This window comes from Garra rufa, chromosome 6 (assembly GCF_049309525.1).
Source record: "Garra rufa chromosome 6, GarRuf1.0, whole genome shotgun sequence".
NCBI lineage: Eukaryota > Metazoa > Chordata > Actinopteri > Cypriniformes > Cyprinidae > Garra > Garra rufa.
Genome location: NC_133366.1, coordinates 48,452,245 through 48,466,969, shown reverse-complemented (window position 1 = coordinate 48,466,969; position 14,725 = coordinate 48,452,245). Strand labels below are relative to the sequence as shown.

At 38.6% G+C, this 14,725-nt stretch overlaps 1 protein-coding gene across 1 annotated transcript in view; it reads right to left on the bottom strand.

The window, feature by feature from the left end:
- Positions 1 to 14,444, bottom strand: part of klf7a (Kruppel like factor 7a) — a 52,452-nt gene extending 38,008 nt beyond the window's left edge. Inside the window, exon 1 of the mRNA XM_073842972.1 lies at positions 14,119 to 14,444. Coding sequence (XP_073699073.1) covers positions 14,119 to 14,307 — 189 coding nt within the window. The 5' untranslated portion in view covers positions 14,308 to 14,444. The remainder of the gene's footprint in view (positions 1 to 14,118) is intronic.
- Between the last annotated feature and the right edge of the window lie 281 nt (positions 14,445 to 14,725).

The window sequence follows — 14,725 nt, the reverse complement described above, 5'->3', positions numbered from 1 at the left end:
TTACATACACCTTGCAGAATCTGCAAAATATCAATTATTTGACCAAAATAAAAGGGACCATACATTCATGTTTTTTTTTAAATTTAGTTTATTTTATTTAACCGAGTCCCTCAGTTGTTCTCAGTGTGAAAAGATGCATCTCAAAATCTTACAGTCATTGTTGGAAAGGATTCAAATACACAGAAATGCTGAAAACCAAAGAATTTGTGGGACCTGAAGGATTTTTTGGAAAAATAGTGGGCAGTTTAACTGTTCAGGACAAACAAGAGACTCGTGAACAACTAATACTAAAAAAACAACCAAAGCTGTGGATCATTCAGGTAACAACACAGTATTAAGAACCAAACATTTACAAGCATTAACTTAAAAGACCTCTGCAAACAACTTTTAAGACTTTTTAAAATGCTATTTAATGATTGTACGGCCCTAAAGTGTAGTGTAATTTCTAGTGAAATTGGCCACATTTTGGGCAATTTGAAATTTTCATTGTTTGATTAACAGAAATCCATCAATTCCCAAAAATCTTTAACAGTAAAATATTTCTGTTTTCAGTGCTTCAGTGAGAGCATTTTCACACACATACCTTACCACAAATGCAAACAAATTACTTTCTCCTCAGTCGGACATTATTTTGATCTATCACATACTGCCTACAGGGTGGAAGTGTTGCTGTAGTTAAACTCATCCCCTCTTACCATCGACACAAACACGCAACGATCTAAAAATGAACAAATCCGCTGAGCCGACTACAAGCGGACGCACCTCAAGGAAGCGCAGAGCTGCCGTTTTCATATTCCCTCCATCTCAGGGAAGCGCGACAGCCCCCACCTTCCCTTCCGCGGCGAGTTCATTGAGTTCAGTCCATTAAGGCAGAGCCGCTATAGCCTACTTACTGTGGCCATTTTGAGTTATCGCAAGTAATTTACAGCCAAGTTTTACATTGTCTTTACAGTAGACTGAAGAGGCAAGATGGAGCTCAGACATCTCAAGACTCCCACTTTCTTGGACCCGTTTACTCATGCCGACCCTTCTCTGTATGTGATTAACATGCCAGCTAATGGAGGACGGTGAGTCACGCTCTGGGATGGCAACGCTAGCCTATTGTTCTCGAGGCACGTGGGTAATGTTTCAACCTCCAAGGAATGATTATAAGAGTCCGAGCCAAGAGTGAAAGCGAAACCTTGGGATTTGAGATGGGGGACGATCTTTTCACACCTGCTTGAGTTTGCGGCTTCACATCTGCTGTGATTCAAATGACTCATAATTGGATTAATTAGAAGTCCATGATTAAATACCAAAAAGCCCAGAGCATGAAACCTGTGAAAGAGAGCTCGAGAAAAAGATACTGTATGCTCTTCAATACTTTTAAAGACATCTGTATCTTCGTACACAAAAATAAATGAAAGAATAACAAGATCATTGGTGATTTTGAAATGAACATAGCTAAACATATGTAAATGAGCAGAGACACAAACTAACTTAAAGATGGTCTCATTTCAACTATTACTCACTCCCACAGGTATTTCTAGCAATGCATCCCAAAATAACTTCCGACCCAAATAGCTCTCCCATGCTAAAACAAAGACAAACCTCCTTATGCCACAAGAGCTGGTGAGTCTGTACAGGCTCTTCTAAAGAAAAATTAGGAGAACCGATGCTCTCCGTTTCTTCTGTTTAGAAAAATTTAAATAAAAGTGCAAAAAGACAATACATGAAGAATGCAAATGTTATATATAAATCTAGATTTGTTTTCAACAGATTAATGTATATTATTACATAGACGTTCTCTTTCTGTCTTATTTATTTGTAAAATGCATTAAAAGTGTAAACATTTAAGAAAAAAAAAAAAAACGTTTTAGAACAAAATAGCAAAAAAGAGAAAAACTATGGAAAATGTATTCTTAAAGGAATACATCACCCAAAAATGAAAATTACCCTCAAGCCATCCTAGGTGTATATGACTTTCTTCTTTTTCTTTCAGACAAATACAATCATATTAAAAAAATTAAAAAAGTTATATTAAAAAATATCCTAACACTTCCAAGCTTTATAAATGGCAGTGAACGGGTGGTGAGATTTTGAAGCCAAAAAAGTGCATCAATCCATCATAAAAAGTACTCCACACAGCTCCGGGGGTTAATAAAGCCCCTCTGAAATGAATCGATGCATTTGTGTATGAAAAATATCCAGGTGAGAATATGCTATAACCAAGTTTTGATAACAGCAAAGGAGTGTCCTTTTGGCTTATGTCAAAGTCCCCTAAGGTTTTTTTTTTTTTTTTTTTTTTGCAAATCCTCGTTTTGTACTTCTAATTTGTGACTAATGTTTTGCCATAACAGCGTTCGCCACTTCCGCAGGATCACCACCCTCTTGTGAACACGCGTATGACAGTTTTTTACGATTTATAAAGTTTTAAATATGGATATTTTTTTTACGCATCGATTCACTCCATAAGGCCTTAATTAGCCCTCTTGGAGCCGTGTGGAGCAATTTTATGATGGATGGATGCACTCTTTTGGGCTTCAAAATCTCAACACCATTCACTGCCATTATAAAGCTTGGAAGAAGCAGGACATTTTTTAATATAACTCTGAAGCCTGGCTGCACAGACATGGCTTTGACCAAGGTTCCTCAAATCTTACCCTGGAGGGCCAATACAGTGCAGAGTTTAGCTCCAACCCTGGTCAAACTCATCTACATATGATTTTCTAATGATCCTGATTAAGCTAAATAGCATGCTCAGGTGTTTGATTGGGGTTACAGCTCAACTCTGCAGGAAGGTGGATCCCATAGGCCAGATTTGAGGATCCCTGGCTTAGACTAAACTAGGATTAGGCCATAACTCAATTAGGACACAAGTAATTTTTTGCTTGAAAGAAACTTGCACTGAGTGATCCTAAAATATATATCTGTGGCCTTGTTTTGTCTCAAGATGCACACCAGTAATGTTTTTTATTTTCTGTTGAAACAGCTTAGACTTACATTAGGACTAGGTTTATGCCTTGTCTGTGAAACTGGGGGTCGTTGTATTCAATTCAGAATTAAGACATATACACCTAGGATGGCTTGAGAGTGAGGAAATCATGGGGTAATTCTTATTTTTGGGTGAACTATCCTTTTAAAGCTGCCAAAATTACTAATAAATTAAGATTATATTTAATGTTTTTTATTAGTCACTTTTCATTCTTCTTTCTGTTGACTTGAGATAATCAGGATTATTATATTCTATTAGAAGACTTTGTTTGTAAAAGTAAAATCAAATAGTTTCATACAGCTTGAAAATCCCTTTTTTAAATTATCAAACTTGCGATTTTTCCGCTGGCGGACAACAAACAGACTTAAAAACATCAATGATTTGCTTAGCTTTAAATATTAATAACCAATGCCTCATTTAATCTTTTTTGAGTCGCTTTTCGTGGGCATATAATTAAGAAACAAAACATGCTGCCAATGTTGTGCAATCTCGACACGAACCAATTCAGCCTGACTGATGTCCATCCAAAATTGGACAGTGCTTTGCCAGCCTTCCTTTCACTTCCTCCAGTGAGCAGCAACTGCAAAGCAGTCAGAAAGAAAGAATGCGTTTGCCTGCTTCAGCATAAGGGATGGGGTGGTGGTGAGACTGGGGTATTGCTGTATCCAGGTGTTACAATGCAGGCCAGTACTGGAGCCAGGCCAGGTCATGTGGAACTCAGACAACGGTAACTTGGAGCATATGGAAATACAGCTGGCTTTGCATATATGCCACGGCTGAGTAAGTCACATACGCACACACACGCGCTGCAGACACTGAGGCAGTAGAAGTGCTGAGCTCAGCGATGTTTCGTGGAGAAATCCCTCATCTGACACTCAGATGCATGCTCAAATGCACACGTGCATGGGGCATGCATACAGTTTCATACATGCTTTTGCAAAAAAGTTGATGTTATAATATGCAAATGCTTCCTTATTGTAACAATTGAACAATGTTTTTGTGCATAATCAGTCCATGTGAAACAAAATAGCGTCCATCCCGTCTCTCTATGCAGCAATAGATGCAGTGATTGATTGAAGCTTGCATAAACCTTGATAAACAACGCCTCTTGTCACTTTAAGTTTCATGACCCATTTTGAGGCTGAATCGTTGCCGGCGGTGATTGATGGCTTCTCATGAAAAAAGAGAAGAAAAGCGATGGGATGTTTACCAAGAGAACATTGTCCTTCATTGTATCTCTCAAGGTCTCTTGGAAGACTTTCTCTCGAGGTATCGCAGGAGACGCTGGCTGTGAGATTCCATGCATACAGTGACCGATGAGGAGAACGACGCCAAAACAAACAAGCGCGATAGCTGTAACAAAACGTGGTTCCTTGGCAACGTGTTTCTTTAATAATCCTGCTGTCAATGGCAAACAACATGATTAAAAATGAGGGACTGTTCCAGGTGGGATGGCGCAAGGGAAGCACAGTATCTCTCTGAAATCTGAGAGGTATTTTTCATAAAACAGCTATTATGTATGAGTTCACAAGCCATTTGAATTCTCCAAGTTCCCAGTACCTAGTTATTTTTATGACAAAGCTGAATTTTCAGCATCATTACTCCAGTCTTCAGTGTCACATGATACTTCAGAAATTATTCTAATACATAGATTTTCTGCTTAAAGGGTTTTAAAACAGTCCCATTGACTGCCAAGTAAATAACACTGCCAAGGCCCAGAAAAATATGAAAGTGGTTCAACCACAGTTTTACGAAGCTACAAGAATACTTTTTGTACGCAAAGAAAACAAAAATAATGACTTTATTCAACAATTCGTCTCCTCCGCATTACCGTAGCACCACGTTATTTTTGTTTTCTGTGCGTACAAAAAAAAAAAAAAAAAAAAAAGGCAGACTATTTTGACGACATTCTTTATACTTTTCTGGGCCTTCACAGTGTTATTTACTTGGTAGTCAATGGAACAGTCACAAACATCCCGTTTTTCATCCAAAATTTCTTAAATTGAGTTCCGAAGATTAACAAAGCTTTCATGTGTTTGGACGTGATTAATGACAAAATTTTCTTTTTGGGGTGGAGTAACCCTTTAACCCTTTCAGTGGTGAGTTTAAAATATTCTAGTGGACCCCCGAGAGTGAGTTTTTTTTAAGCGACCGTTATTTTAGAACGTTCGTCCTTATTGTTTCCATGGCGACGCGTCATGCTTGTCACGTGACACAACACAGCCACAATAACACTGTATGACAGATAGATCGCTTTAATTTCGTTTTTCCTTTTTTATCCAGAATACTCACACACTTGCTTACCATGCCATGAACTATCTAATATTCCGATTCACAAATATGTGTGAATTAGTATGATTCGTCGTTTAAAACCCTATGTAAATGATCTGGATCGTGATTTGAAACGTGAGATGGGCGCGGCCATGTTTGTTCGCGCTGCAGTTCAGAGAGTCCTGTCAGCCGCGTTTACATCAGGTACATTCATCCGTTTCTCCCGAAATACATGCAAGTAAGCGGCTGGTGAACTAGAAGAGGATTAGAGTGAACCTTTTAGTTACTTTGCATATGTGTATGTGATAGAAATAAAACACATCGGCAAATTATATTTGAATAGATGGTTATTTGCTGCTTCCATAGACCTATGTGTGTATTTTACAAACTCTTAATGTCTCGTTTTACTAGTACTTATGTGTATTTAAATGTCTGAAACCTAAAATAAGCGTTATGTGGTTAAAAACGCTGCATAGTTGTGATTGTATGACAAGTGCAGAGCTCCGCCGTCTCTGGCTCAGCGCCAGCCATCGCGCCAAAGCGCAGTTTGAATTTGTCAGCTGCGTGACGTCACCGAACGTTCTAAATCCCATATGTGGGACCGTACTCCCAGGGGCACAGAAATTAGAATCCCATATGTGGGACCGTACTGCTCAAAGGGTTAAGAAGCATTTCTGATTATTATCAATATTGAAAACAGTCTATTTGAAATAGAAAATTGTAACAATGTCAAAGTCTTTACTGTCACTTCAAGTATAAATAAAAGTATCCTGACCCCAAACTTTTGAACGGTAGTGTGTATTAAAGTAACTAGGGTCAATATGGATTCCAGGATACTTGAAAAGAACCAATCTTCATGAAACTTTTCCACATGAAGGTGAGACTATTTGCATTTCTTATGCACGTTATTGCCGGTCCAATCATTCCCTGGCCTGCGCCGCCTTGTAAAAGTTTTACATTCTATCTTAAATGAAGGGAAAATCGCTGTCAAGCTGTGTGTGAGAGTGAAAAAAGCACTCAGTTCTACTCGGCCTGTTAATCAAAGCCTTGAGTGCCAGCGCTGTGTCTCCCGTCTGCGCTAGATTCGGGACTCATACATAAAGATGCTCCACTTCACTCCTTTTCCCCCGCTCCGCAGCTCTGGGTGCTGACACTTACTCCAGAGGCCTTCGACAAATGAGTGCACCATCTCCCTTCTCCTCTTTCATCAGACGCTAACCTTTTCATCACCCTTCAATGTGGCAGCCATCATGGGCAATCATCTGGCCCCAGTCAGATTAATGATCTCAGCGCCTAGAGTGGGTTGCCTACTCACTGCTGTAGTGCAGGAGTCTAATTGGATTGCTAGGGGTCAGCTTGAGTATTGTTACAGGGTGACCCTGACAGTTGCACTTGAGCTCGGCAGTGGGAAGACTGTTGTCATTGCTAAGATAAGAGTCATATGCGACAACATAATGCAAGTGCATGCGAGTTTGTGATGCAAAGGACGGGGGAAAAGTGTTAGATGCTCTGACACAAATGTCACCGGTGATGGCGAAGCCATGGCCTTCCTGGACAATGCTCAAGTCGTAATGCAGTATGAGTCTGAATCCAGTCCAATTCAATTGCTCAGCACTCCCTGTCCTTTATCTATTATCTATATAAATGATAGAGCCAACAATTAATCAGAGAATGGATAAACAGAGGTCAAAATGAAGCGAGGGTGCATTAAACTGATTAAAGACTTCTATTCCAAGTAAATACTGTTCTTTTGAGCTTTCGATTCATCAAAGAATCCTAAAAAATAAAAAGTATTAACGTTTCCAAAAATAATAAGCAGTATAACTGTTTTCAGCATTGATAACAATAAGAAATGTTTGACATTTCACCAAATCAATGTTAAAATTATTTCTGAGGGATCATGTGACAGAATGGCAGCTGAAAATTCAGCACTACCAATTTAGGGTTAATTAAATTTTAAAATAGATTAAATTAGAAAACAGTTATTTCAATTTGCAAAAATATCACAATTTTACTGTTACTGTATTTTGTATAAATGTAACCAATAATTATAAACAGGGTTGGGGAGTAAGTTACATGTAACATAGTTACGTAGTTTAATTATAAAATAAATGTAATTGTAATCCATTCCAGTTACTGAGAATAATAAGGAATTAAATTACTTATAACAATGTTAATGATTACAAAAGAGGCTACTTTTGAATATTTTCACACACCCACATAAAAATGTAATTTATTTCTTTAAAATTTAAGCAGTTTTTTTCACATTACTTTAAGTAATTGAAATGGGTACATTACTTATTACATTTTAAATAGAGTAACTTATAATCGGCAATCTATTACATTTCCAAAGTAACCTTCCCAACGCTGATTATAAACAAAAATGAGTTACATTAATTGTGCATTTACACGGGAAGTGAACAAACAAACATTTCGAAACATTTGTGCATAATCAAATTCCTAAACTGTTCTATTACCCTCAAAATAACAATACAAACAGGCTGTATTTGCTTTGATGAAAACCACTGAATCTCATACAGGTCATGTTGACACCCTTCATGCATTCTTGCAGGGTTTCTAGGTCGTGCATTCTAGGGTTAAAAACAATTTATGTCACAAGCTTGCAAAACTACCGAATATTAAGACTGGTGTTGCACAATTGCCGAATTATCAGACAACGAGCGTGTCATGCAAGAGCCGAATGCAACCACATTCTTAAGTAATCTTGAGAAAGCACCATATGTCTGCTTTGCGGGAGCCAAGACTAGTGATGAAACAGGCTCTGTTTTTACACCTGAAATCCACCCGCAGAAGTGAACCTGTCAGAAGGTACAGCGAGACATCTCGGCCGAGGCACTAATGATATCTCTGCATATTTAAAGACGCTTCACCTCTTATAAGGTTCCCACGTCGGGCCCATTTCTCGCTCGAGTCGACTGTTTTAAAGCAGTAGCCATGCGCTCTGCATGACAACTATATTGCAATAACTCCCAGAATTGACTCATGAGATGGAGAGCGCTATCGCTTTGTCATTTTCAATTACTGATGCTTGTCAGTAGCAATGGGATCAGTGCACTGATGTTATCTCAAGCAACCAGATCATTTCAGCTCCATTACACGGCGTGTTATCCAAAAATCTGTCGCTGGTTTCGATGATAAATGAGGACTGTGATGTAGTTAATATGAGCCAGCACATCTGATAATGTAGAGGACTCAATCTCAGGGCCGTGCAATCAAGCGAAAAGTGTGAATGGAATCTCTAAAGGGCGCGAATGGACGCATTTACGGATGCATATTGGTTCGAAATAAGCGGTTACGACGGCTAATGGTGTCTCAATAACATTACGGGGTTGCGGATGCACTCTAAAAGTCCCTTTTGTGTAACATTTTAGTATCAAAAACAAGTCAGCCAGAGGACAGCCAGTCTCATTTTCTTCTCTGAGCGGGCCACATGCACGAAACAACGAGTCCATAAATTATTCTTGAGAGGAAGAACTCTGTGTATTTTACTAAATGATCCATATGGTCTGACTCCCAGCATGAAGACGTGGCCCACAGAGCCGTGTGATCCGGAAACCTCTTTAAGATTTCACGGTGATGTGGCTGGGTTTTGGCTCTCTCCGACGGGCCGACTTGAACGCTGTAAGAAGGCAGCTGTGGCGCTGAGAGAATTACATAACACACATTTCAGCAGTCATCGCCTACGGTAATGGGAATCCGCTTGGATCCATGGGCCTAAAGGAGGAGGCGGATATGTGAGTGCTCGAGGCCCGACTGGCCCGAGCTTGGGTTGAAGACGGTTTTGTGGCTTGTTTTGATGCAACCAAGAATGGGAATGGATATGGAAATAGGGTTTCATCTTTTTGGTCCCTTTTTCTTTCTGGATTCTCGGCAGCCAGGGTTTCAGAGTGGCAGAGACTGCAGCACGGAATATGCATGCTTGGCACTTTTGCTCAATGCCTCGTGTCAATCTTCATAAGCATGCAACTACAGGAGCTTTTCTGCAGTTTGGGACATGAGGCTGTGACACAGGATAGATTTCAAAAGGGGAAACGAGAAACGTGGGACGTTTTCTGTCTTTTTGCATTAAGGTTTGCCTACACTGAAAAAAAAATTAGTCCTAGGTGCAGAAACATAAAACTGAAATAGTATTTTCTTGTAAAAGCCACTCCAATTATTTACAACTTTGAAAAAACAAAAGACTCTGTATGAATTATTAAATTATTTACTCAACCCATTTGTTCAAAAATGGTTGCAACAGTTCTGCAGTGCCTTTGTTTCTAACTATTTAGTTACTTGTTTTTTGGTTGTTTTTCCTTTGGCTTTGCATCAAAGTTCAGCTAAACTGAGAAAAAAATTGATAGAAGCAATTTCACTCAGAAATTATTAGTAAATTTCACCCCCCAAAAAAACAGCAAGGAACACATTGAATTAATCAGAAAAGTTTAAAGTAGAAAAACTAAAATAGTATTTTCTTGTGAAAGCGACTCCAATTATTTACAACTTTGGAAAAACAAAAGACTATGTATAAGTCATTGAATTATTTACTCAACCCATTTGTTCAAAAACGGTTGCAACGGTTCTGCAGTGGCTTTGATTTTAACTATTTTGTTGACAGAGCAAAAAAAGTCAAAGTTACTTGTTTTTTGGTTGTTTTTTCTTTGGCTTTGCATCAAAGTTCGGTTAAACTGGGGAAAAAATAGATAGAAGCAATTTTCACTCAGAAATTTGACCAAAAAATCTAGATAAATATTTTCTTGTAAAACATACAACAATAATTGTTATTTACATCTTCGAAAAAGCATTTAGGGAGGTATGGGTTAAACAGGGTTGGTTTATTCTTGGACTTTCCCCCCAACTTTTCCTTGGGGCATTTAGTCAAGAAAGCAACGTAATGACTTTAGAGAAGCGTTCCTGTAAGTAGTTGACACTGTGAAACACACAATGTGCTGCCGTAGCACAGTGCATTAGGCTCTTTGGAGAGTCATTACAGTATCAGTTACAGAGTTTGCCCTGGCCTGAGGCTGCAAGAGAAGAAACGTCTGTGGTGGATCCAGGCATGCAAAGATCCAAAAGTACAAAAACATTTTCTTAACCACATCCTGATTACAATCTGACGGGGAAATACACAAATCTCTTATAATGAAGGGGTCAAACATTCTCGCTGTGATTATAGTATTAGCACATAAACTAAATGTAGTAAAGAGCTTTCAAAGAGCTATAAGTGTAATTTTCCTTTCGTGCTTGTCAGTCAGACTTCTAATGCTTATTAGAAGTTCATTGCTTGCCATATGACAAATTGTGTAAGAACAGCTGGCAAGCACTATTAACTAGCGCCATTAAATGGCTGAAAGCTCATGCTGTGGGAAAAGTACTATTTTTGATATCTACATCCATTAATGCTTTCCCTTAATCTCATAAAGCAATGCTACTTATTAGAACTGGGTAATGTGCAATGCAACAGTAGAAAATTTACTGTACAGTTTACATGCTTAATAGTGGGCAGGACTATTTAACATTATATGAATAAGAAAATACAGAGCGGGACATAACAGAGCAAATTAAAACTCACTGTATGAGGGTATTGTTTGAGTGTACGTTTTTGCTCTGATGCCATCATTTGTTATGAATAATCTGGATTTGCATTAATCAGTTTTCAAATAAAAATAATATATGTGACCCTAAACCACAAAACCATCATCTGAATAAATAAGCTTTTCACTGATGTATAGGTTGTTAGGATAGGACAATATTTGGCCAGGATAAAACTATTTAAAAATCTGGAATCTGAGGGTGCAAAAAAAAAAAAGTGAGAAAAATGCCTTTAAAGTTGTTCAATTGAAGGTCTTAGCAATGCATAATACTTATCAAAAATTACGTTTTTATATATTTACAGTAGGAAATTTATAAAATATCATCATGGAACATGATCTTTACTTAATATCTTAATGATTTTTGGCACAAAAGAAAAATCGATAATTTTGACCCATGCAATGTATTGTTGGCTATTGCTACTAATATACCCATACTACTTATGACTAGTTTTGTGGTCCAGGGTCACATATGTACTGTTTAAAGTATTTAATTTACTGAATTATGCAAAATAGTAGAATTTCCCACAGAAAATTAATTTAAAACACCAAAATATCTGCATTAAGTCAGTTTTTGTTTTAGTGTTGACATATTTCAGTGACTGTTTATGCAGGTTACATTGCTTCACCAGTAGATGGCGACAAGCCATGTATGAGTGAGTCATTGAATCATTCATTCAATTGAAAACTGATTTGTTCAGGAGCAAGTAAATGAATCGTTCAAACAAAATTGTTCAAATACTCTTGATTAATTCAGGAGCAAACCAAGTGATAGTTTTTATGAGCGAATACACTCAATTTGTACAAAAACTGAATAATTCAGTAACGTCACTGTGTGTTGCAACTGTTCTGCAGTGGCTTTGTTTTGAGCCATTTTTGTCTGAAAAAAAAAAGACGTCAATATCGTGTCTAAAATGTAACTCATTATTAAATTTATCCACACTGAATTGCTGTATAAAAGCAATATCACACTAGCAATCATGATGTTTTTGGCTCATGTGATATTGCATATCAAGTGAAAAGAAAAACAGAAAAAAACCAGTAAAACTACTACGTTCAAACATAGTATAATTTGTTATTGTTATACAAGATTTTGATAATATAATCTACTTCTAATACTTATTATTGTGGTTAAACAAGGAGAAACATCTCATAAAGGCATTCTTTTTCTTGTCCCGCATACACCACAACATGTTATTGCAGCTGCAAGCAAGATTTCAATACCAAGTCTAAAAATATCAGACAGTTGAAATGAAAGCAATGAGAACAAAAGACATTTCAAGTTCCCCTAAGTCCCAAAATAGATGTTACGAGACAAAAGCACTCCAGAATAGTCTGATGTGCCACTGTATCCCATGAGCTCCAGAATGGTCATTCGGTTTCGATGGGAACAGACGCCATTCTATTCTCTGTTCCAATATTGCAGTTACCCTTCTCCACAGGAGTAGGTGAGTCACACTGACAGTCTCTTCAAGGTGAGATTTTTTTTTGGATATCCTCTGTCATGGCTATAGGGCATGTGATGGTTGATGGAGTGGCTTCGGGCAAGAAACTTTTGTTCTATATTGAATCTCGCCACTACACAATCCCTCCTCAACACTTTTCAATAGCTTCTCGCTTGACATGGATACTCGAGCTGCGCATAAAAAAACTGAATTGGATTTTTCTTGTAATATCATATTTATGACCTGAAATGGCCTCTGAGGTCTTTAAGTGCAACACGTCAATATGATGACTGACATTTCGCTTTGCTAAAGTCAGGATATTTTTACACACAGTCTCATCATTCACATTTAGTCAGTTCTAAACACAACCAGAAGCTTAACCTAAGGTTAAAAAGCTGCAACGTCTAGAGACTAAGAAGTCTTGTAGGCCTATCAAAGCTTGGAAGAAGGTCTCCACTGTTCTGGCCTATTTCTTTCCACTTACTAGGGATTACACGGTTTGTGAGCAATATTCGCTGCTCTGGAGGAAGAAGTCTGGCCTTTAGGATCACTTAGCGCTATAGAGCACCAAGGGCACAGCAGCTCTATTGAGGTCAAATGTCAGTCTTTGAGCATTTCTTATTCATACAAACCATTGAAAGTCAATAGCAAAGCCAAACACTGGCATTCAAGCTCCTACACACGCACTTCCTACAATCACTACACATTGCAGTCATATCTATGAACTTTCTTCAACATCAAGATCTTAAAATTAGAAATTTAAATACTTTTAAATGCATATTTTAGTTTCTGTTAATGGATTTCAAAAGCATACATGTTATGCAAGTGCATCGTATTTTATACACTTTTGCATATGTCCATTTTCAAAATGACCACACTGCATGTCCATCCACCAAAACTCAAGGTTAGAGGCATAATACCAACAAAAAAACCATGGTGCCAAAGCAGCCACTATTGCATGCACATGCATTCCCTTCTCATATTGAGAAAAACGCATGGCAGTGCAATCAGAACCCATAGGTTAATAAAAATGGACGAGCAATCTAAAAATCAATGCACGTTGAGAAGGCAATGCACCGGCATCAATGGATGGACCACGCGTTGCCCCTTCAGCACTGCGGAGAGCTCAACTCTGCGCAAAGCATGCCTCCATCTATGCGCTGGCGACGCACCACAGTCATTACTCACATGTGCACGGTGCAAACCAATTCTGTTTTCTAAATGGATTTCATAAATCTCAAATCGTTATGAATGCACGCCGGTGCATAAACCAGCGTCCATGTGGATGTCAGTGCGCTTTGTCCACGCACCGCATGGCTTCATCCTCGTGGATAGGGAAAAAGTGGCATTTGCATGAAAATGAGTTGATTATACATAAGACTCTTCACAGTTGCATAGATATGCGCGCTGTGTACTTCTGTCATGCACGTTTAACTGGCAGACACATTATGAGTCAATCACGCGTGTGCATTTATACATAATGCAGTATAGTCGAGAGTCTGTGCAATGCCGATGGGACTGAAAAAAAAAAAAACACTGATAGGACAGATGTAGATCTATTATTCAAAGAGCCTCTGTTTGTATTATTCATTTCTTAATTTCCCAGCATGTTTAGCTACATTGCATTTGGTCGCAAGAAGTATGCTGTTCAATCATCAACAAATTTCAACCACATGGCATTTTAAATGCATGTGCAATAGTATGCATAGTTGCAATACGCAAAACGCAATGAATATTGTTTGTCGCGTCTTTACAAGTTGCGCGCACACGCAGGAGCGCACTGACACGCGAATAAAAAGTTGGATAAATTGCAAAAACACAGATAAAAGCAATTCACCTGCTGCCAGTTTTCCTCCAGAGACGGCATCGCGGAGAAGTAGCCAGTGTCATGAACAAGTTGAAGTTCTTGAAAAATACTGTAATTGGCCAGAACATCCATGTTTGTGCAGCTAAACGGTGCGTTTGAGAGACTTTGATTCTCTGCGGGAGGAATCCGCGTTCGCTTCAGCGCGAAGGACTGAAACATTCAGATCAGTCGCGAAATCCGAAACGTTTCAGTTCACTATGGATGCTAAAATGTGTTTAGAAGTAATAGGTCCATCCATGCAGGCTTGTTTTCTTTCCTCACACTGTTTCTGGAAGGGGAGCAGCGGGAGCACAGTAGCGCACAGGTTACTGTGTCAGTCAGTGTGTGGAGCCAGCGTAGCGTCTGCGGATGCCCGCGAATTGAGGGGGCGTGTTTATCTGTCAATCAACTTCGTGCGTAACCATATAAGGAAAAAAGGGACGACAACTTTGGTGGCGATTCAGAAAGGCGGGGCTAAACTCGCATTGTGGGAGGAGTTCGGCGTCGTGTTGGGACTCTGATTGGTTCTCTGAATTGTCACTCACAACATACATGCCTTTGAAAGCGGAGCTATTTTTAGACCACTATATAACGTGCG